The sequence below is a fragment of the Hemiscyllium ocellatum genome, chromosome 4, assembly GCF_020745735.1.
Source record: "Hemiscyllium ocellatum isolate sHemOce1 chromosome 4, sHemOce1.pat.X.cur, whole genome shotgun sequence".
Lineage (NCBI taxonomy): Eukaryota > Metazoa > Chordata > Chondrichthyes > Orectolobiformes > Hemiscylliidae > Hemiscyllium > Hemiscyllium ocellatum.
This window is the reverse complement of record NC_083404.1, coordinates 36,805,985-36,829,576: the sequence shown is the minus strand read 5'-3', so window position 1 is coordinate 36,829,576 and position 23,592 is coordinate 36,805,985. Positions and strand designations below refer to the sequence as shown.

The 23,592-nt window shown below is 40.6% G+C and overlaps 1 protein-coding gene across 3 annotated transcripts; it reads right to left on the bottom strand.

Annotated features, from left to right (window-relative positions):
• Window positions 1-1,231: 1,231 nt before the first annotated feature.
• LOC132815348 (probable G-protein coupled receptor 141) lies at window positions 1,232-21,908 on the bottom strand. Of its 3 annotated transcripts, none has more exons than XM_060824215.1 (3): window positions 21,831-21,908; window positions 10,500-10,634; window positions 1,232-2,167 (listed from the first exon to the last, which is right to left on the bottom strand). In XM_060824215.1, the coding sequence occupies exon 3, from the start codon at window positions 2,113-2,115 to the stop codon at window positions 1,246-1,248; it is 870 nt and encodes a 289-aa protein (XP_060680198.1). In that variant the 5' UTR covers window positions 2,116-2,167; window positions 10,500-10,634; window positions 21,831-21,908; the 3' UTR covers window positions 1,232-1,245. The 3 variants fall into 3 exon arrangements, with proteins under 3 accessions (XP_060680198.1, XP_060680197.1, XP_060680199.1); XM_060824214.1 differs by lacking the exon at window positions 21,831-21,908 and adding an exon at window positions 21,163-21,198; XM_060824216.1 differs by lacking the exons at window positions 10,500-10,634; window positions 21,831-21,908 and adding an exon at window positions 3,114-3,169.
• Window positions 21,909-23,592: the final 1,684 nt, after the last annotated feature.

Genomic DNA, 23,592 nt, shown 5'->3' with positions numbered 1-23,592 from the left:
TGGTTCCACACATAGCCTTTTTGATCGCTAAGGGGCCCAATTTGTATTTGTGGAGTCTCTTTAGGTTCTTCTTAACCGTGTTTGCCAATGCTATCTCATGTCCCCTTTTTGTCCTCCTGATTTTCTTCAAAATACTTCTACCACCCTTATATATGCCACCTAATAGGGATTCACTTGATCCCAGCTGTCTATACCCAGCATATGCCTCCTTTTTCTTTAATTGTATCAGTAGTTTTGAATTCGACAACTAAGAACTCTACAACTACGTCACACTGAGTGGTTTAGGTGAAGTTGGGGGAGAAGGATTTAAGGCAAAGGCTAACACAGAAGGGGTCTGGCTGCAGTGGCCTTCAAGAATAAAGGATAGGATAACATCATGTGGTATCATATAGTAGTCCCCTTGAAGAATGTGAACAAGACAGAAATTCAAGCTTAAGATGGCAGTCAGAGAAAATTAAAGAATAGTTTACAATTGCACAAAGAGTTTTGTTAAAGCATAAGGGGAAAAAAAATGCCTGCTAGAAGGAAAGGAATTAAGACAGGAAGAAGAAGAAGCTGGGTGTGAGAAGGACTTTTAGAAATTATAATCTAGGCAACTGAAAACATGTTTGAAGTGGAGGTCCAAAAAGAGGGCAATGATACAATCATTATTGGGGTGTTCGGGTAGAAATTAGGTGGTTAATGTGGCTGTGGGGCCTTAATCACTGGCTTGAGAATTTTAGATTTGAGGGGTATGAAACCGGTAGCCACAATGGGTCAGCAAGCCTGGAGTCAGCAGGAGTTGGTGTGTGATAATTTGGCCAGAAATGTTTAGGTTGAGATGAAATTTAAGGATGGTAACTCAGGAGAGGACTAAAATTGTTGACGTTACAAGTGGCAATGTGGAAATTTAAGTTCTGTCTTGAATTTAAATTCAACTTATCCATCAGGGGATGGAACAGGATACATTAAAAATCACATTGATAACAGTTAAGTGATTGAAACAAAACCTGGTTAACGTTTTACAAAAGTGATGCTTCAGGGAATTGGAGTCATGAACTTGCTTTTATGATTATTTAATTCTCAATTGTCTTTGATACCAAATTTATACCTCAAGTAGCAATTTATTGTTATAATCCAACTGTATCCTATTTGATTTGATATTTCAAAGTATGGGATGTTCAACTTGCCCTAAACAAAACTGATCAAATAAATACATACAGTTTACTGTCTTCATGGACTAGGGCCTCACTACTTGGTAAAGTTTTAAATGGAATACCATATCCAAAAAATTAACAAATCAAAACAACTCATTCCTGTAATGGATAAACCTGCTTCATTAAGTGTATACATAATTGATGAACAATTCTTAGATTCTTTGATGTAATATGCTCTGAATCCAAGATAAGGAACAAAAAACACAAACATTATCAGTATAAATGTTAATGTCTTTAGTTGGGCACGAAAGATTTGATGCGCACATGTCTGTGAGCCATGCTTGAAAGCCAGATTTGACATTATACCTATCTGCCAGATGAGCAAAATGGTAATTGTACATATTGTTATGCAAATTAAAATGTAATTGATTTGCTTGACAGTTTCTGATGAAATTTCAAAGTGAAAACAATGATTTTCATCATATTCTAGACTACCACCATATCTCCGTAGAAATACTGGAAGAATAATCACAGTCACCACAAGCCATAAAACTACACTGAGCACTAATACTTTCCATGGTTTATAAGCCTCTCGTTTCTTCCTCTTTTGAAAGACATTAAGAAGTCTTGTGATAATGATGATCACATAAAATGCAAAGGTTAAGTACATATGAATGTGCATAATAGCACTGACTAACTTACAGAAAACTAACCCAAACTTCCATTCTTTAATTGCATAGTAAGAAATACGAAATGGCACAGTTATAAGAAAAATCACATGTGCTAGTAAGAGATTGATAATGATAAATGACTTAGAATTCTTGTCATTCTTCAGAATTCGACATAACATAATACTGGCTCCAATAACTCCACCCGCAAACATGATAGAGTACAATGCTATTAAAACAGATTGGTGCCGTTCGTGTGAATTGTGATTCACTTGGTTGTCTGAAGAATTGGAAATATCTTCAGTAGACATTGCAGGTTGTTCTGTCTTTTCTGTATCTGATGAGTTTAGTTTGTTGTCCAACCTTCATTAAAACAAAGTTCTTAAGTTTATCAACATAGTAATGCATTCACAGAAATGTACTTGTGTATGCAGAAAAGCTTTTGGTCATAACCCACATTTCCTACAAATACTGGAGATGAATAGCCAGTGTTTGTAAGTTTATCATGTTAATCAGTGATAGCAGTGAGAAAAAATGTTACCCATGATGATGCCAGGCAAAGCAGGATGGTAAATGAGAGAATGAAGAAACGAGAGATAGATCTAGAGAAAGTGTGACTGGCAGTAGCAGAATCAGTAACAATAGTTACTGTCTGAACAATGGAAGTAGTCAAAGTAGTCAGAAACTACTGCATGCAATTAAAAGCAAAATACAGTGGATATTGGAAATTGTGAAATAAAGGCAAAAAGTGCTGGATAAATGTCATGAGAAAGTTCTTCGACCAGAATGTTGTGAGCTTCTGGAATTCTGTCATAGAAAGTGGTTAAGGCTAAAGCATTGAATAATTTCAGGGTGGAGTTGGATATGGCAGAGGCTGCATGGATAGGGTGAATAAGCAAGGTCTTTGTGCACAATAGGGGAATCCAAAATTGAGGGCCTAGGTTTAAGTTGAGGGGAAAGATTTAAAACAGATTTGAGGGACAACTTGTTCATGCAGAGAATGGTGTATGTATGGAACAAGCTGCCATAGGAGATGGTGGAGGCAGGTACAATTATAACATTTAAAAGACATGAGGATGGCTACATGAGCAGGAAGGGTTTAGAGAGATATAGATTAGGTCAGCATGGACTATCTGGTCAGCATAGACAAGTTGAACCAAAGGATCTGTTTCTATGCTGGATAACTCCATGATTCTGAAATATTAACTTCCTGGCATTTTCTCTAATTGTTTATAATGTCCTGCTAGTTAAATTGAAACTGGAAATATTCCCTGCTTTTCTCCAGTGCAATGGGATTCTCACAACCTACCTGAGCTAATGGAATGGTTAGCCTTGCTTTTCAAGTCCCATTAAATAGCAATCCAGTGTTCGTAGGGTGCTGACCTGGAATATCAACATAAATTATGTACTAATTTCCCGGATTAGGGCATTCGCATTTATCTTCAGTCAGAAGCACTCTGTTAATTATGCATCTCAGCCTTCTCTTCAAACCCCTTGCATCATAGCAGCCAGTCTTCAGTTCACTCTACATGATATTAAGGAGCAGTCAATGCAGCAAATTCTTTGAACCTTAACAAACTAGAGTACTGAAAATTTGTGTTCTAGAATTGGCTATGCCACTAGTCACCTTGTTCCTGTGTAGCTACCACATTGTCAGTTAGATACCAATGTGGAAAATTGCTAAGATTTGTCCTGTCCATGAAAAAAGGAGGACAAATCCAACCTGGCCAATAACCACCTCTCAAGCTGGTCATAATCATTGGCAAAGCAAAGGAAGGTGTCATCGACATTTCTAACAAGTAGGACTTACTCAGCAGTAAACTGCTCACTGCTCAGTTTGGGTTTTGTTGGGGCCACATAACTCAAGACCTCATTACAGTTTTTGCCAATATATAGACAAAAGAGGGACTAGGGTTCAAATCTTAGCACTGGTAATAATAGAAAACTCAGTCTTTTTGATCCTGCGAAATCCTGTATACCAATATTTGGCGAAACTGGGAAATCTGTCAACCAGGCTGGTCATGCATCACCTTGAAATATTTGTATTCATACTCATAGAATCATACTTTACGCAAAATACCTTAACAAAATACCATCCTCATATGCCCTATCTCACTAGCAGGACAGGCATCAGAGGTGACTATACAGTGGTAGACCGCAACTAGTTTCTGGTCAATAGTAAACTCCAGGACATTGATAGTAGGGAATTCAGTGATGGTAATGCTATTTAATATCAAAGGATGATGGTTAGATTGTCTGTTATTGGAGATGGCCATTGCCTGGCATTTTGTGGCTCTAATGTTACTTGCCAACCCAAGTCTGAATAATATACAAATCTTGTTACTTTTGAACATGATTGCTTTCATATCTGAGGTATCACGAATAGTGATGAACATTATGTAATTGGTGAACATCCCCACTTCTGACCTTATGGGTTGAGGGAAGGTCATTGAAGGAACTGAAAATGGTTGAGCCAAGGACACGACCCTGAGGAACTCCTATAGAGATGTCCTGGAGCTGAGATGAATAACATCCAACAGCCACAACCATCTTCTTTTGTAAGGTATGACTCCAACCAGCAGATAATTTGTCCCCCTGATACCCATTGATTCCAGTTTTGCCAGGGCTCCTTGATGACATACCGAGTCAAGTGCATCCTTGGTGTCAAGGGCTATCACTCTCACCATCTTTGAAATTCAACTTTTTTGTCCAATTTTGCAAAAATACTGTAATGTGGTCAGGAAATGACCTTAGTGGAACCCAATCTGGGCATCACCGAGCAGGTCATTGCTGATCAGGTGCTTCTTCATAGCACTATAGATGACACCTTTCATTTGACGTGCCTTCCCATCATATATCATAAACATCACTCCCCTTCATATCTGCCAATTGATGAACACTCGTAAGCTGTTTGGAATCATGCATGTTGCACTTCATTGCAGCCCAAAATTATATGTTCAGCCCACTTACTGTCCACTTTCTGTCTTAGTGCTCAATATGGTGAAACTACAAGATCTGCTAACAGTCATCAAATGGATCAAGGAATGGGAAATGTGGAAAGTCACTAACACATTCCTTGCAACTAACTCTATCTTTTGAATAGGAGAGCTTGAACTACATGGTGAAAATAATCTTTGCTAAATAGAATGTTATATTAGGATATCCAGAACCTATTGACATCCACCCTGCCATGCTCTAAGAACTTTGTAAGTTTCAATGGGATCATCTCATTGAAGGCATTCTTGAAGACTCCAAACAAATAGGTCTCTGAGAAGCCCTTCATTTGCTGCCCTTCCTCTATGGGAACTATATCCTTCCTGAGATAAAGATACTAAAATTGTATAGTGTTCTGACTAAAGCTCTACACAATTGCATCAAAATATTATTATTCTTAAACTATAATCCCTTTACAATGAAGACCAACATATCATTTGCCTTTCTAATTGTTTACAGTATCTACATGCTACCTTTTAGTGACTTATGAACGAGAACACAGAGGTTCCTTTGATATCAGTACTTCACAACTTGTTATCATTTTAAGAAATACTCATTCTATCTTTTTTTTCTACCAAAGTTGACAACTTCAATCTTATTCATGTTATATTAAAGGTAAGTTAGATATCAGAGTGTTGGAGGAGGTGGCTAGAGAATTAGCTGATGCATCGGTGGATATATTTCAATATTTTATAGATTCTGTGATAAATAGAAGCTTCAAGGAGGTGGTCATACTGTAGATTCAGTCAACTAGGTGGGTGACCAGTATGAGAAGCAGGCAGATAGTACAGGAGTCCCTTGTGGCTATACCCCCCCTCGAATGAGTTTATCCTTTTGGATGCCCTTCAGGGGAAATAGTAACAGCAGCCAGACCTGTGGCACCATAACTGGCTATGCTGTGAAGCAGGTATAGCAAAGTCCAAGCAAATAGTTGTGATCAGGCACTATTTAGATATGGACTGAGACAGGCATTTCTATGGCCACAAGTGAGACTCTTGGATGGTATGTTGTCTCCCTGGTGCCAGAGTCAAGGATATATCTGAGCAATTTCTCAAAGGGGAGCATCTGCAGCTAGAAATCATTGTACAAATTGGTACCAACAACATAAGTGGGAAAAGGGCTGAGGTCCTGCAGAGTGAATCGAGGAAGTTAGTCAGGAGGCTAAATAGCAGGATTTCAAGGGTGGTAGTCTCTGGATTACTCCCGGTGCCACGTGGTAGTGAAAATAAGAATAAGAGAATAGGGTAGATGAATATGTGGATGAGAAGCTGGTGCAGAGCATGGAGATTCACAGTAATGAAGACAAGTGAAGCCTGAAAAGTAGTGAGATAAAAAAGAACATTCAGACTAATACAGAAGTTAGAGAGCAAGTTAAACAGACAAGGCATGCAAGACCATGATAGGGAATGGGGGAAGACTGCTGAATTAAGCTGAACTTATTTCAATGCAAGAGGCTTGACAGTTAAGGCAGATGACCTCAGGACATAGATGGACACATAAGACTGGGATATTATAGCTATTACAGAAACATGGCTGAGGGAGAGACAGGATTAACAGTTCAATGTTCTGGGGTACAGATGGTTTAGGAAAGATAAAAGGAGAGAAGAGAGGAAGGGAAAGTGACGTTTTTGAACAGGACAGACATCACGGCAGTACTTCGAGAGAATATTCTTGAGGGATCATCCAGTGGGGTTATATGGGTGGAAATTAGAAATAATAAGGGCCAATCACTTTGATGGGATTGTACCCCCACACCCCCAATAGTCAGTGAGAAATTGAGGAGCAAATATGTAGGGAGATCCCAGTTAGCTGTAAGACTAATAGGGTTAGAAGAGTATGGGATTTCAACTTTCCAAACAGACTGGGACCGCCATAGTGTTGAGGACTTGGATGCAGAGAAATTTGTGTGTTCAGGAAAAAATTCTCAATCAATATGTAGATGGCCGTACCCAGATTAGGGGCAAAACTCAACCCCTTCTCAGGAAATAAGACAGAGCAGGTGACTGAGGTGTTAGTAGGGGAATACTTTGGGACCAGTGACCATAATTGTGTTAGTTTTTAAATAGTTATGGAAAAGGATAGGGCTAGTTCATAAGTGAAAGTTTTAAATTGGCTAATTTTGCTTGTATAAAACAGAAACTTTCAAAAGTTGATTGAAGGATGCTCTTCACAGGTAAAGGAAATCTGGCAAGTCAGAGGCATTCAAAAGTGAGATAATGAGAGTTCAGAGGCTGCATGTTCCTGTTAGTATGAAGGGCAAGGCTGACAGGAGTAGGGAGCACTGAATAACTAAAGATATTGAATCTCCGTTCAAGAAAAATAAGAGGGTATTCAGGATGGCAGAAGGACGACACAAAGTAACCTTTGGCAGATATGGTAAAGGAGAATCCAAAGACATTCTACAAATATATTAGGGTGAAAGAGCAGCTAGAGAGATATTAAGGCAATGAGGTCATCTAAGTATGGAATCACAGGAAATGCATGAGATTGTAAATGAATGTTTCTCATCAGTATTTACCATGGAGAAAGATATGGAAGTTAGGGAATTCTGTCATAAATAGTGCTGTCTTAAAAAGAGTCCTCATTACAGAAGTGGAGGTGCTGGTGGTCTTAAAACACAGAAAGGTAGATAAATCCCAGTTCATGTCTATCCCAGGATTGTGGGAAGCTAGGAAAGAAATTGCAGTGCCCTTAGCCGAAATATGTATATCATCAACCACAGGTGAGGTGCCGGAACACTGAATGGTGGCTAATGTTGTGCCATTATGTAAGAAAGGCTGCAAGGAAAAGTCAGTGAACTACAGAATGGTAAGCCAAATGTCAATGGTGTTTAAGTTGTTGGGGATTCTTGAGAGTCAGGATCTACACGTATTTGGAAAGGCAAGTTGATTAGGGATAGTCAGAATGGCTTTGTGCATGGGAAATTGTCTCTGATTTGATTAAGTCTTTAAAAGAGGTGACCAAGAAGATAGATGAGGGCAGTGTGGTAGAAACATGGATTTTAGCAAGGCCTTTGACATGGGAGACTGGTTTGGAAAGTTAGATCACAAGGTATCCAGGGAGAGCTAGCCAACTGAATACAAAATTTGCTTGAAGGTAGAGAGCTAATGGTAGAAAGTTATTTTTTAGACTGGAGGCCTGTAACCAGCAGTGTATCACAAGGATCGGTGCCACTGTTGTTCATTTATTTAATGATTTGGATGAGAATATAGGAGGAATGGTTAGAAAATTCGTGGGTGACACCAAACCTAGTGGTGTAGTGGATAGTGAAGAAGGTTATCTCAGTACAGCAGCATCCTGATCAACTAGCCAGTGGGTTGAGGAATGACTGATAGAGTTTAATTCAGATAAATGTGAGGTGTTGCTATTTGGTAAGACAAACCAAGGCAGAATTCACAGTGAATGGTAGAGCCCTGAGGGGTGTTTTCGAACAGGGAGACCTACGGGTTTAAGTACATTGTTCCTTTGAAAGTGGCGTCACAAATAGCTAGGGTAGTGAAGAAGGCATTTGGCATGCTTGCCTTCATCAGTCAGAGCATTGAGTACAGGAGTTGGGACATCATGTTACAGCTGTACTAGATATTATTGAGACCACATTTGGAGTACTGTGTACAGTTCTGATCATCCTGCTATAGGAAAGTTTTATTAAACTGGAATGAGTACAAAAATGATTTACATGAATGTTACCATGACTGGAAAGTTTGAGTTACAAGGAGAGGCTGGATTGGCTGAGATTTCTTTTCCTTGAGAATAAGAGGCTGAGGGGTCACCATTGTAGAAGTTTATTAAGTCATGTGGAACATAGATAAGATGAATAGCCAAGATCTTTTCCCCAGTTAGGTCTACTGTGTTCATCAGGTCCATCCTGCCAAGTCAAGTCCTAGGGTTTGGCCATAGTCATTCCTGGAGGTTTGGGCAGTAATTGTTAAGTTCATGGTGTCTTGGTGAAAGCAAGCAACTTAAGTCTGGAGATCAGGTTTGTTGCACTGGGTTGCTGAGGGAATGACTTCTGTGATAGGCAAGTCACACACAAGAATACAGAGTTGGAACCTTGCCATTTCAGGTTGAACATAGACTGTACAATAACTGCACAAAATAGCTGATGCTGCATGCAAAGTGGGCAAAGTAAGTCACAGCTTTTTTCTTCGGGGCAATGTGAAACTCTTGGAGTTAGAGGCTATGCTACAGGCAAATGCAGAGATCATCCAGAGAAAAGTGCTGTGGAGGTGGTCTGTGAGTGGACATGGCAATCTGGTGAAGCTGATGGTTTATTAAAGCTGACTTGCATAGATGCTTGTCAAAGAGCAGGCAGGGACACTGTACTGTGTACTAAGTTGAATGATAGTCAGGACAAGCAGGTCTGTAGGTACTTGCTGTGACTTGTCAGGAATTTGCATCATTAAGTTTCTCAAGGAAGGGGAGGAAGATTGAAAGTAGTACATAAATAAGGCAAGTTGGACAATTAGCAAGTTGAAAATGTGTGGAAGTAAGTTAGTCTCTACTCAATGCTGGGATTCTGGAGTCATCATTTAAGGCTATGCGGAAAATTGCAAAATATTTTCTTGACAGAGATTTTGATTTTTTTTCATTCTCAATGTACTTTTTCAACATTCTCAACATTACTCATGCCTGCCAGGGAGGGTAAATTCCACCATTTTGAATGAAAGAATGAACACTGTTGGGATCAAGGACACTACACAGCAAGGAAGATTAGCTTAGTCTCCTCATATCACTTACTCCTTTACCATCCCCCACCCCATCTCTTCAGCATATGTAGCACCATTTCATAGCTATTATTAGTTCTGATGAAGAGTCATTGCCCCCAAGAGGTAAAACCTTCACAGATGATGCCAGATCTGCTGAGTTTTTCCAGTAATTCCTATTTTTGTAGCAGCTTAATGTAACCTGGTGAACTGTCGCTATACACCAAATTCCAATGGTCTTCTTGAAAGTTGGATTCAGAAATAATCAGTCTCACAGGCATTCTGGTATCTCTAACCTTCTGAGGCTTGAACAAGCCATACACCTATCACAAATGAGCAAAGACAATGACTGACAATGGTCAATAAATAGTGCGAGTCAAACTATACAAGCAAATGTCTGACATGGTGGGGCAATGGCCACTTTCCCCCTTTCCCCAACCTAATAATACTGAATGTATCTGTTCCACCTCTCCCATTGCTGCCCCAACTCCCTAGTCTCAATGAAATTAACTAAAAAAATTTACTTAATCATTACTACTAATATTCAGTAAAATAATGTTGTTTAATTAATCCATTTAAAGTACTGAGTATGTTTTTGTCAAAGTTTTTTATAAGTAAAAAATGAGGTCTGCAGATGCTGGAGATCACAGCTGCAAATGTGTTGCTGGTCAAAGCACAGCAGGTTAGGCAGCATCTCAGGAATAGAGAATTCAACGTTTCGAGCATAAGCCCTTCATCAGTTTTTTATAAATTGAGTTACCAGTTTACTGGTGAGAACACCGAATGAAGTTGTTTAAAAACATCTAAACTTCCTTAAGTATTTTGTTTTGAATTGATATTTATCTGAAAACATGAAATACATATAAATCAAACCAAATGGAAAGCGAAAATGTTTTGACAGTTTTATGGAATACATGCTGTGGCTTCTCTTCTGAAACTCTATGCAACACACAGAATAAATGTAGGAAAGATTCAAACTACTACTGTGCTGATCATACCTCAATGTCTTAATTCTTGAGTTAAAATCAAATGTTTTTGTCTGCTTAAGTTTCAGCTGAAGGTGACGTTACTTTCCACAGTCAAACGATTGCATATTGCAGCCACCGACATTCTTCATACTGGTAAGATTTCTGCTGCAACAATCAGATAAGTAGATATTGAGTTGTGCTGTTTACAGTGTTACCAATAAAGCAGTTACACTTCATATTACATGATTTGGTATGAAATGAGTCAACAAAAGAATGCAGCTGCTTTTTAAATTTCCTGTGGCATACAGATAAAGACAGCCTCTAAAAATCTACACACCACCCTTACTACCAGTCGAGAGGCACGTGACTTCTTCATAAAAATAGTCTTTGCCATGCTATTTGAGTGTATTATCTTGCAATTTAACTGGCAATTTTCCCTCTTGCAAACCAATATTACCCAAACCAGCAACCACAAGGTGAATGAATCCTCTATCCTCAGAGTAACCATTTAGGATTATGTTAAAAAGGAATTTAACTGCACAATACAGAATAACCTCTGGAGGATACACATGGTTCTGTAACTTTTGAAATGTATGGCAGCAGTGAAGCAATGGACTGATGACATCATGAGTTCTGAAAAAGTATTGAAAGGCAGATGCTTAGCTATGTGCTTCATTGCTGTGGCCTCGACTCAGACAATGGAGCAGATTTTACAGCTCTCTTATGTGCTGGTTTGGGTCACTTAACATAGCCTAGTACCTTGCCATCCCTAAGTTGTGCCCCACATTACAGGGGATGGGTAAGGTGTTTCTACTTGGTTTCTCACTCTTAGGCTTTTTAAGGCCCTTAACAATAATTGCCATAATTGTAAGGGAACCAACCTAGTATAACATGAACAAAAAGGTGGGAAAGAAGAGTTTGGCATCTTCTTTGGGAGGTCTACTATACCCATCAGGGTCACCAATCTAAAATCATATTCCAATCTTTGTACCTCCCTGCTCCATCTCTTCTTCACCTCTCTAGGGTCATTCATCACTCCTCAATTAAAATAGAGGATTCAAGTCTGATACATGTATACTGTCTTCTTCTTGGGACTTCCTTTTTGTACTAAATTACCATCCAAACAAACCAATCAGTAGCTCTGAGAGACAGTTGTCTAACTCTCAGCTCATTAAGGCTGGCTCTGGTGTTACTAACACTTTAAGCTATCCTTTTTGAAGAGGAACACGCCGATAGATTAACCAAGTTCTCCGAGAGAAGATAGAACTTTATTCACTCACAGAATGTCCCTGTCTCTGGCTAGGCGAGCATTGATTGCTCATCCCTAGTAGCCCAGAGAGCAGGTAAGAGTCAATCAAATTGCTGTGGGTCTCTTCTTTGTGGGCATATCTAAAAGAGAAGTAGCAAATAAAAGCAAAATTCTTACAGATACTGGAATCTGAAATGAAAGCAGCAAATGCTGGAGAAACTCTGGCAGCATCTGTGGAAAGAGAAACAGATTTTACTATTTCAAATCCAAAGGTTCTTTTGGACCTTAACTATGAAATCATAACTCTGTTCCAGTACCACTTCACATTATTCTACACCTCCAAGGTTTTCTGCAAAAGAATGCGAAAAATCCAGCCATTAATTTTGTTTTTCCTTTCTCCCCCTCCGTTTCCATAATTTCTGTTTTTATTCTAGACTTCCAATTTTGCTGTTTTTTTTTATAAACTGCAAGCTGTCTTCATTGAACACCTATTTAAGTGAGATGTAACATAAAACAAGTAGAAAGTACTTATACTCTATTATTCTTGAAACTATTACAAGCCAAATAATAGGTGCGATATGAACTTGTATAATTCCATTCAGACAGGAAAAAGATTACAAAGCACTAGAATCAGCTGGAGTATTTGATAGTCTTAATGATAAGAAACAATAAAGTTAAAGTTTGAACTTGAAATTATTTAAGAATATGAGCACTATTTTCTATAGCAGTATTTCATAGTTGATGTTAATCATTAGAAATATCTCTCCAGGCAGGATTGATATTTGTGACTATATTAAATTTAAAAGATGGCTATTATGAAAATAATTTTCATAAGAAAGCTTTTAATTGTCTTTAATTTTGTATCTCAATAGACATGCAGTTTGATATTCATTTTGTTTGACAGTTACAAAATAAATTGTGTAGAAGCCATGTGTTTCAGATCCAACATAATAATATCTGTAAATTCATTATAGAAATCTGGATGGAAGAAGGGTTCACCCACTACACTATACTGGAAGATGGGATGTTCAGATATTTTAAGACCAGTCTTTGCACAGGATAAACTGTGCTCTTTTATGAACATTGCTGGTTTCAAAATTTATGTGTACATTGGAATCAAGAGCATTTGCAGGAGAGGATTGGAAGGCATGTTGAGCTGGTCTGTTCTCACTTCAGGGATTGGACTCAGGTTTGGGTCAGTTTACTAAAATGTGTGTAATTCCATAACTTAATTTGATTTCTTCCTGAATATGAGTGCGCAAGAAACTTAATTTTTGACAGATTGGCATTTGATTTCTGGGCTTTTGGCACTTCCTTATTTTTCAACCATTTTTATCTACTGTTATTCTTTCCTTAGGATTTTCATGTAAGTGTCTTATTTTCTTAACCAAGCATTCTCCTTTATTGCACCACCACTCTGCTTACAATGTGCAGGTATAAAAGATGGATAATATTCTACACTGATGACTACTTAATTCTATATGATTAAGATACTGACATCAGTCATAAATATTCTTAACCATGTTATAAAATAGAGTCATAGAGATGTACAGCATGTAAACAGACCCTTCGGTCCAACCTATCCACGCTGACCAGAGATTCCAACCCAATCTAGTCCCACCTGCCAGCACCCGGCCCATATCTCTCCAAACTCTTCCTATTCATATACCCATCCAAATGCCTCTTAAATGTTGCAATTGTACCAGACTCCACCACATCGTTTGGCAGCTCATTCCATACACGTACCACCCTCTGCGTGAAAATATTGCCCCTTGGGTCTCTTCTATATCTTTCCCCTCTCACCCTAAACCTATGCCCTCTAGTTCTGGACTCCCTGATCCCAGGGAAAAGACTTTGTGTATTTATCCTATCCATGCCCCTCATAATTTTGTAAACCTCTATAAGGTCACCCCTCAGCCCTCCAACACTCCAGGGAAAACAGCCCCAGCCTGTTCAGCCTCTCCTTATACCTCAAATCCTCCAACCCTGGCAACATCCATGTAAATATTTTCTGAACCTTTTCAAGTTTCACAACATCTTTCCAATAGGAAGGAGACCAGAATTGCACGCAATATTCCAACAGTGGCCGAACCAATGTCCTGTACAGCTGTAACATGACCTCCCAACTCCTGTACTCAATACTCTGACCAATAAAGGAAAGCATACCAAACGCCTTCTTCACTATCCTATCTACCTGCGACTCCACTTTCAAGGAGCTATGAACCTGCACTCCAAGGTCTGTTTGTTCAGCAACACTCCCTAGGGCCTTACCATTAAGTGTATAAGTCCTGCTAAGATTTGCTTCCCCAAAATGCAGCACCTCACATTTATCTGAATTAAACTCCATCTGCCACTTCTCAGCCCATCGACCCATCTGGTCAAGATCTTGTTGTAATCTAAGGTAACCCTGTTCGCTGTCCACTACACCTCCAACTTTGGTGTCATCTGCAAACTTACTAACTGTACCTCTTATGCTTGCATCCAAAATATTTATGTAAATGACAAAAAGTAGAGGACCCAGCATCAACCCTTGTGGCACTCCACTGGTCACAGGCCTCCAGTCTGAAAAACAACACTCCACCACCACCCTCTGTCTTCTACCTTTGAGCCAGTTCTGTATCCAAATGGCTAGTTCTTCCTGTATTTCGTGAGATCTAACCTTGCTAATCAGTCTCCCATGGGGAACCTTGTCGAAAGTCTTTCTGAAGTCCATATAGATCACATCTACTGCTTTGCCCTCATCAATCTTCTTTGTCACTTCTTCAAAAACCTCAACTAAGTTTGTGAGACATGATTTCCCATGCACAAAGCCATGTTGACTATCCCTAATCAGTCCTTGCCTTTCCAACTACATGTACATCCTGTCCCTCAGGATTCCCTCCAACAACTTGCCCACCACTGAGGTCAGGCTCACCGGTCTATAGTTCCCTGGCTTGTCTTTACCGCCCTTCTTAAGCAGTGGTACCATGTTTGGCAACCTCCAGTCTTCCGGCACCTCACCTGTGACTATCAATGATACAAATATCTCAGCAAGAGACCCAGCAATCACTTCTCTAGCTTCCTACAGAGCTCTTGATTTGGATAAATGACTACAGGGTTTTTTTTCTCTAAAATTTGCTGAGTGCAGTAATTTAAATGTTCAAAGTTTGGGAGAAGATTTGTAGCTAGGGTGTTCGTTGTTGTGGTTCTGTTCGGTGAGCTGGGAATTTTTGTTGCAAACGTTTCGTCCCCTTTCTAGGTGACATCCTCAGTGCTTGGGATCCTCCTTTGAAGCGCTTCTGTTATGTTTCCTTCGGCATTTATAGTGGCTTGTCTCTGCCGCTTCCGGTTGTCAGTTGCTGTCCGCTGCAGTTGCCGGTATATTGGGTCCAGGTCGATGTGTTTGTTGATAGAACAAACAGTCTTACCGCAAATACAACCCAAACTCTGGGTCAGATATGTGGACGACACCTTTGTAATCATTAAAAACACAGAAATAGAGAACACACACCGGATCATCAATGCCACACTCACAGGAATCCGATTCACGAGAGAGGAAGGAAAGGACAACCAGCTCCCATTCCTAGACGTGATGGTACAGAGAACACCGAACGGAGAATTCAGCACGAAGGTATACAGAAAAGCCACATACACAGACCAAGTCCTGAACTATGAAAGCAACCACCCCAACACACACAAATGAAGTTGCATCAGGACACTATTCAAAAGGGCCACAACACACTGCAGTACACCAGAACTGCAAAAGAGGAGAAGAACACCTATACAATGTATTCACCAAAAACGGATACCCGCGCAATTTCATCAACAGATGCCTAAGGAAAAGACAACGAAACGAGGACCTGCCGCAACCCAAAGGACTAGCCACACTACCATACATCAGGAGCATTTCCGAACTGACAGCCAGACTGCTGCGACCACTAGGACTCATAACAGCACACAAACCAACAGCCACTCTCAGACAACAACTCACCAGGACAAAGGACCCGATCCCCAGCATGCGCAAAACCAATGTAGTGTACAAAATCCCATGCAAGGACTGCACAAAACACTACATAGGACAAACAGGAAGACAGCTAACAACCCGCATCCACAAACACCAACTAGCCACGAAACGACGTAACCAGCTATCCTTAGTAGCCACACACACAGATGACAAACAACATGAATTCGACTGGGACAACACTACTATTATAGCGCAAGCCAACCGGAGAACAACCAGGGAATTCCTAGAGGCATGGCACTCATCCACTGATTCTATCAACAAACACATCAACCTGGACCCAATATATCGGCCACTGCAGCGGACAGCAACTGACAACCGGAAGCGGCAGAGACAAGCCACTATAAGTGCCGAAGGAAACATGACAAGCGCTTCAAAGGAGGCTCCCAAGCACTGAGGATGTCACCTAGAAAGGGGACGAAACGTTTGCAACAAAAACTTCCAGCAAAGTGAGCACAGAGTGTTGTAAAGCAACTTTGATACATGGAATTGACAATACTGTGGAGGAGAAAGTGAGGACTGCAGATGCTGGAGATCAGAGCTGAAAATGTGTTGCTGGAAAAGTGCAACAGGTCAGGCAGCATCCAAGGAGCAGAAGAATTGACATTTCAGGCATGAGCCCTTCTTCAGGAATGAGGAGAGTGTGCCAAGCAGGCTAAGATAAAAGGTAGGGAGGAGGAACTTGGGGGATGGGCGTGGAAATGCGATAAGTGGAAGGAGGTTAAGGTGAGGGTGGTAGTCCGGAGTGGGGGAGGGGGCGGAGAGGTCAGAAAGAAGATTGCAGGTTAGGAAGGTGGTGCTGAGTCTGAGGGTTGGGACTGAGACAGGGTGGGGGAGGGGAAATGAGGAAACTGGAGAAATCTGAGTTCATCCCTTGTGATTGGAGGATTCCTAGGCGGAAGATGAGGCACTCTTCCTCCAGCCGTTGTGTTGGTATGGTCTGGCGATGGAGGAGTCCAAGGACCTGCATGTCCTTGGTGAAGTGGGACGGGGAGTTGAAGTGTTGAGCCACAGGCGACAGAATCAACACAGACATTTACTATAAGTCGACCGACTCCCAAAGCTACCTAGACTACACCTCCTCCCACCCTTTCCCCTGTAAAAACGCCATCCCATATTCCCATTCCTTCGTCTCTGCCGCATCGGCTCCCAGGAGGCCCAGTTCCAATACCGAATAACCCAGATGGCCTCCTTCAAAGACCGCAATTTCCCCCCAGACGTGATCGACGATGCTCTCCACCACATCTCCTCCACTTACTGCTCCTCTGCCCTTGAGTCCCACCCCTCCAATCGCCACCAGGACAGAACTCCACTGATCCTCACCTACCACCCCACCAACCTCCATATACATTATCGTCCGTTGTCATTTCCTCCATCTCCAAATGGACCCCACCACCAGGGATATATTTCCCTCCCCTCCCCTATCAGCGTTCCAAAAAAGCCACTTCCTCCGTGACTCCCTTGTCAGGTCCACACCCCCCACCACCCCAACCTCCATTCCAGGCACCTTCCCCTGCAACCGCAAGAAATGCAAAACTTGCGCCCACACCTCCCCCTTTACTTCCCTCCAAGGCCCCAAGGAATCCTTCCATATCCGCCACAAATTCACCTGCACCTCCCCACATCATTTACTGCATCCACTGCACCCAATGTGGCCTCCTCTGTATTGGGGAGACAGATCGCCTACTTGCAGAACGTTTCAGAGAACACCTCTGGGACACCCGGACCAACCAACCCAACCACCCCGTGGCTCAACACTTCAACTCCCCCTCCCACTCCCCCAAGGACATTCAGGTCCTTGGACTCCTTCATTGCCAGACCATAGCAACACGACGGCTGGAGGAAGAGCGCCTCATCTTCCGCCTGGGAACCCTCCAACCACAAGGGATTAACTCAGCTTTCTCCAGTTTCCTCATTTCCCCTCTCCCCACCTTGTCTCAGTCCCAACCCTCGAATTCAGCACCACCTTCCTAACCTGCAATCTTCTTCCTGACCTCTCCGCCCCCTCCCCCACTCCAGCCTATCACCCTCACCTTGACCTCCTTCCACCTATCGCATTTCCAATGCCCTCCACCCAAGTCCCTCCTCCCTACCTTTTATCTTAGCCTGCTTGGCACACCCTCCTCATTCCTGAAGAAGGGCTCATGCCTGAAATGTCGATTCTCCTGCTCCTTGGATGCTGCCTGACCTGTTGCGCTTTTCCAGCAACACATTTTCAGCATTGACAATACTGTGGCAGTTGGACTTCCGTATTAATAGGTATGAGGTCATGCAGTTTGTGCCTAGGAATGATGGATCAGTGCTTTTTCTAAATACTCCTTAAACAGTACTTTTCAAACCTGTAACCTCTCTCATCTAGAAGGAAAAGAGCCACAGATACTGAGAATACAGCTACCTGCATGGTCCCCTCCAAGACTCAACTTTCTGACTGTTACTTCATTGTTGCTAGGTCAAAATCCTCAAACTCTCTCCCCTACAGTACTGTGGATGTATCTCGTCATATATGCAGTGGTTCAACAAGGCAGATCACCAACACCTTCTCCTCATTGACTACAAGAGTTGGCAGATCATGCTACATTTGGAATACTGCATTCAGTTCTGGTCACCACATTACCAAAAGGATGTGGATGCTTTGGAGAGGGTGCAGAGGAGGTTCACCAGGGGGTTGCCTGATACAGAGGGTGCTAGCAATGAGGCGAGGTTGAATAGATTAGGACTATTTTCATTGAAAAGGGGGAGGTTGAGAGGGGATCTGATTGAGGTCTACAAAATCAGGGGAGGTGTAGACAGAGTGAATAGCAAGAAACCTTTTCCCAGAATGGAGGATTCAATTGCTAGTGGTCACGAGTTCAAAGTGAGAGGGGAAAGGTTTGGGGAGATATACATGGAAACCTCTTCACGCAGAGAGTGGTGGGTGCCTGGAATGCGTTGCTAGTGGAGGTGGCAGGGGCGGGAACAATAGTGTGATTTAAGATGTGTTTAGACGGATACATAAATGGGCAGGGAGCAAAGGGATACAGATCCTTAGAAAATAAGTAGCAGATTTAGATAGAGGCTATGGATCAGTGTAGGCTTGGAGGGCCGAAGGGCCTATTCCTGTGCTGTAATGTTCTTTGTTGTTTGTTCAAGGCAGTTAAGGATCGGTAACAAGTGCTAGCCTAATCATTGACCTTTGTATCTGTGAATGATTAAAAATGGTTAGAAACTGCACCAAGAAACCATGGCTGAGCAAAGAGATTTAAAGCATATACGGAAATCACAAAGCTACTGGACAGGTACCAAAAATAGTTATATGGTTAATGGAATTTTAATGTTTATTTCAAGGAACTGAAATACACAAAAGTGAAAGTTATACAACAGTGTATAGGACTCCGGTAATATCACATCCAAAGTGCTGCATTAAATACTCAGAAAAAGTATTATACTCCTGGAAAAAGTGCATCTGAAGAAAATCTTAAAAAAGGTAAATTGAGTGAGTAGCTTGCTCAATCTAGGCTTTTATTCTTTTGGCTAAGGAAAATCAAAGGAAATATTATTGAAGTTTTTCAAAGAAATAAAGAGTTTGATGGGGTACAACAAGGAAACCTATTTCCAATGGTGGGCGAATTCAATTCAAGACAACATAGTGAGTAACATTCACACCGCTTTAATGTCAGCACAACCATTCTTATGAGCTGTAGCAATCATTGACTGGCAAAGAAAGGTATCCCCTAATCATTTCAATGTCAGGACTCAATGGTCATAGTTTTACTATTTAAAACCTTTCCTGGAAATGTCAACTATTATTTAAATAGTGACTCCAAAAAGTAGATGTGGATGTTCTTGTGCATGACACGCAAAATGTTAGCATGATGGTGCAGCAGGTAATTAAGAAGGCAAGTAGAATTTTGGCCTTTATTGTTAGAGGGCTGGAGTTTAAAAATATAGAAGCCTTGTTACAATTGTACAGAGTGTTGTTAATGCCACACTTTGAGTGTTGTGTACAGTTTTAGTTCTTGTGTTGATGAAAGGGAATTGTGGATCCAAAATCTAAGTTCTTAGAAGTCAATTCACCACGGAGCCAAGAATTCTATTTAGTCCACTTTCCAAAAATCTCTAGTTTCACTTGGGGTTTACGAAAATATCTCAAGACTAGCTTTTTGTCAAGTTCTCATGCCGGCACACTATCTGCAGTAGGATGAAATCTAACCATCTTCTTTTCATGACATTTAACAATATGACCATCAGTATTACCATTGACCAGAAACGTAACAAGAGTACCTACAAGATCAGGTAATCCGAGAGTTCATAATTTTTTTTGCTGCCCTCCTCAGCATTGATTATCTCTCCTAATTTAGTATAATCTGCCAAATTAAAAATTATGTTTATTTATTCCAAAGTACAAATTTTTAATGTGAATGGTAGACCACAATGTACGTCACTTCTATTAAGCAATTAGTTTTAAGATAAATCAGTCAAATTCAGAATGGCGGGACCAGTTCTCTGCAAGCTAAAGCCGTATGCTGAAACCTTGCACATTTTTTGATTTGCACAGGAACCTGAGGAAGAGATAGTTCCCAGTACCTTTCTCCATGACAATGCATCCACAAATAAAACTCTATTTGCCAACTATTCTGAATCCTCTTCTGTTGTGTATATTGTTGTAATTGTTTGAATTTTGGCATTATTGTACTTGCCACAAAAATATCAGACAAATAGATTTGGCAACATGTCTCACTTTTCAGCAGTATTTAAATATGCAACTTAGGTGTGTAAAGTTATGGGTCATTCATGATATAGTTTCATGGTGAAACAGGCCCCAGGGACTATGTGGTTACCCTTTTCAATCTTAAATATCTTAAGCAACCAGTTCAGAGATGTTATGATACATCTCTGAAGTAGCTGGGAGTTGAACTCAGGCTTCCTAGCTCAGAGCCACCATTGTGCCACAAGAGTCCCTAACTTCTTGTTCCCAACTGACTAATGTAAAAGAGTGTTCGGCTTTAGTTTTAATTAGCTCAATTTGTGAAACCCTGTAGGATATTGAACAAGATGCAATTCTTGATCCCTGTGCAGGGATATTCCCTATGAAATTTTCATATGGATAGCAGAGAATGATGGGATGAGATATGATAAGTTGAATAGCAAAACGACATTCCCACTCTCAGTCATAAGAATGGCTACTGGAATATCAGAGTATTAGAAACAGTTACGTTACTGCTTTCAGAAAGCAGAAGGAAAAGCATATGTATTTCCACAATAGCATGTGAGTTATGAATTATATATAGCATTGATTAAAACCACAGTAACACACACAGAACATTGCACTCTAGTTATTCATGTAAGAATCTTATTTATCGGCACTGAAATCACAAGGTACTTATAATGATTAACATCCTGGACAATATTCAATCTCAAAACATTTCTCAAAATGCAGTAATAGAATTTTAAATAACTCTTCCTACCAAAATTCTGTGCTTGACGAGCTTGGTCGTAAATGCTGAACTTGCAGAAAAAGATGTCAATGCTAAAACACGGAAGCAACTGACAAACACTCAGGAAGAGGTGGACCAAACAATCCATTGTAAATCAAACAGTTCTTATAGGTGCTTGCACCAATATTGCATCTGACTACAGGTTACACATAGATGTTAAACTAGAGATAGACCATTGAAGACACTGCTGGGTTAACCACAAATTTTAACACTGAAATAAGCAGTTGTACCCACATGTAAAGTTTTCTGAGAAATCTCTACAATGTAGACTGCTTCAGTGACCTTAAGGTTGAATCTTGACTGTCAGCATACTTTAAGATTTTATACCATTGGGTTATATTTTCTGGTCAACACATTTGCAATAGGGCAAAGAAAAAAAATGACAGATGGAAAGTGAGAATTAAATATAAAATGCTGAGAAAACAGAGGTCAGACAGAATCAGAAAAGAGAATTAGTTGGCTGTACAAAACAATAGAAGTTAGATAGAAAGAATATTTTGAGGAGTGAATGTAACCAAAGAAGTGAAACAACAATAACATTAGTACAGTTGGGATAACTGAGCTGTGAGAGGGTTTTTTGGCAGAAAATACAATACTGTAGCTTGTGCCTCCTAGCTTGTCAGGCATGTGACCTCTACCTTGAGGTGTTGACTGCAGACATCCATTTCAGGCATCCAGTTTCTGTAAAGTTACAGTCCAAACTAGAAGATCTTTTCTGAATAGTTCATAACAATGGTGTTAGCTCTTTCATAGCCAATTTTTCAGAAATTGATGGTTAAAATGTAAAGATTGTATCTTTCAGGAAGTCGAAAGAACAAGTGGCTATAGAAATAGGAAGTTCATCACAGCAAAGATTTCTGTAACAGATCCTCTAATGTGGATGATGAAAAGGAGATGATAATTTCACTGGACTAGTAGTCCTGAATGCTATTCTAATGTTCTGGAGAAATAAGTTTGAATCTCACCATGAGAAATGAAGATACCTGAAATCAATAAATCAAAATTATGAATTAAAAACCAGCCTGATAGTGAATATATATTAATTGTTGTTAAAACCAGTTTGGTTTATTAATGACCTTTTAGGAAAGGAAATCAGTAATTCTTATCTGGCCTCATCTGGCCTTGATCGTCTGACCCATAGCAATGTGATTGATTCTCAACTACAAACAAAGGAATAAAACCAGATAGAGCACGCAGCATTGGAAAAGGCAGCGGAAATGGCAATGGCAAACACACTCTTGTCAACTCCAAAAACACCTCCCTTCCAACATCTGGAAACTTGGGCCAAAATTGGGAGAGCTGGTCCACAGATAAGTCAAGCAATAGCCTGACAACAAGTCATACCTTACCATTCCTAAATACATTATCACTGGTTATGGGCTGTCCCACAGGCATAGGAGAATAGCAGTATAGTGGTACACAGTTGGATAGGAGTTTCTAGAAGTCCTGCTTGCCTTGATATTCTGTACTTCTATGCCATCCAGTCATCAACGGAGCACCAGAAAGTGGGGATCCACAAATATTCTTATTGTTAATAGTGGTAAAGCCTAGCACCTCTGTGCAGAAAACAAGGCTGAATTACTTGTATCCATCTTCAACCAGAAGTCCCAAACAGATGATCTATCTCAGTCTCCTTGAGAGGTCCACAGCAGCACAGCTATCAGCCTTAAATGAGTTCAACTTACTCCACACGCTATCAATAAATGATTAGAAGCACTGGATATTACAAAAGCAATATGCTCTGAAACATTCCAGCAGTAGTACTGAGCACTTGTGCTCCACAACCATCTACACTCTTTCCCAAAAGGCTCCAGCACAGATACAACTGTGGCAATGTGGAAAATATCCTATATACAATAAACAGGACAAATTCAATCTAACTATCTACCAATTTATTAGTTGATCATCAGAATGATAGATGGGATATTCAATAGTGCTAATGAGCAACCCTTGGAAGGGAATAGCCTCCTCACTGATCCTCAGTTTATGTTCTGCCATGGCCATTTGGTTCCTGAACTCATTACACCTTTGGGCAGAACATGGAGAAAGTAGCTCAATTCCAGAGATTAGGTGAGAGTGATTCTCTTGATATCAAGTCAACATTTGACCAAACATTGCATCCAGGATTCCTAACTGAGAGTCAGTGGGAATCAGTGAAAACTCCGCACAGGTTGGGATCCTACCTAGCATTAAGGAAGATATTTACACTTGTTGAAGGACAATCATCTCAGCCTGAGGACATCACTGCAGAGGTTCCTCAGGGTCCACCCTAATCCCAATCATCATTAGATTGCTTACAGTGTGGAAACAGGCCCTTTGGCCCAACAAGTCCACACCGACCCACCGAAGTGCAACCCACCCAGACCCCTACATTTACCCCTTTACCTAACACTACGGGCA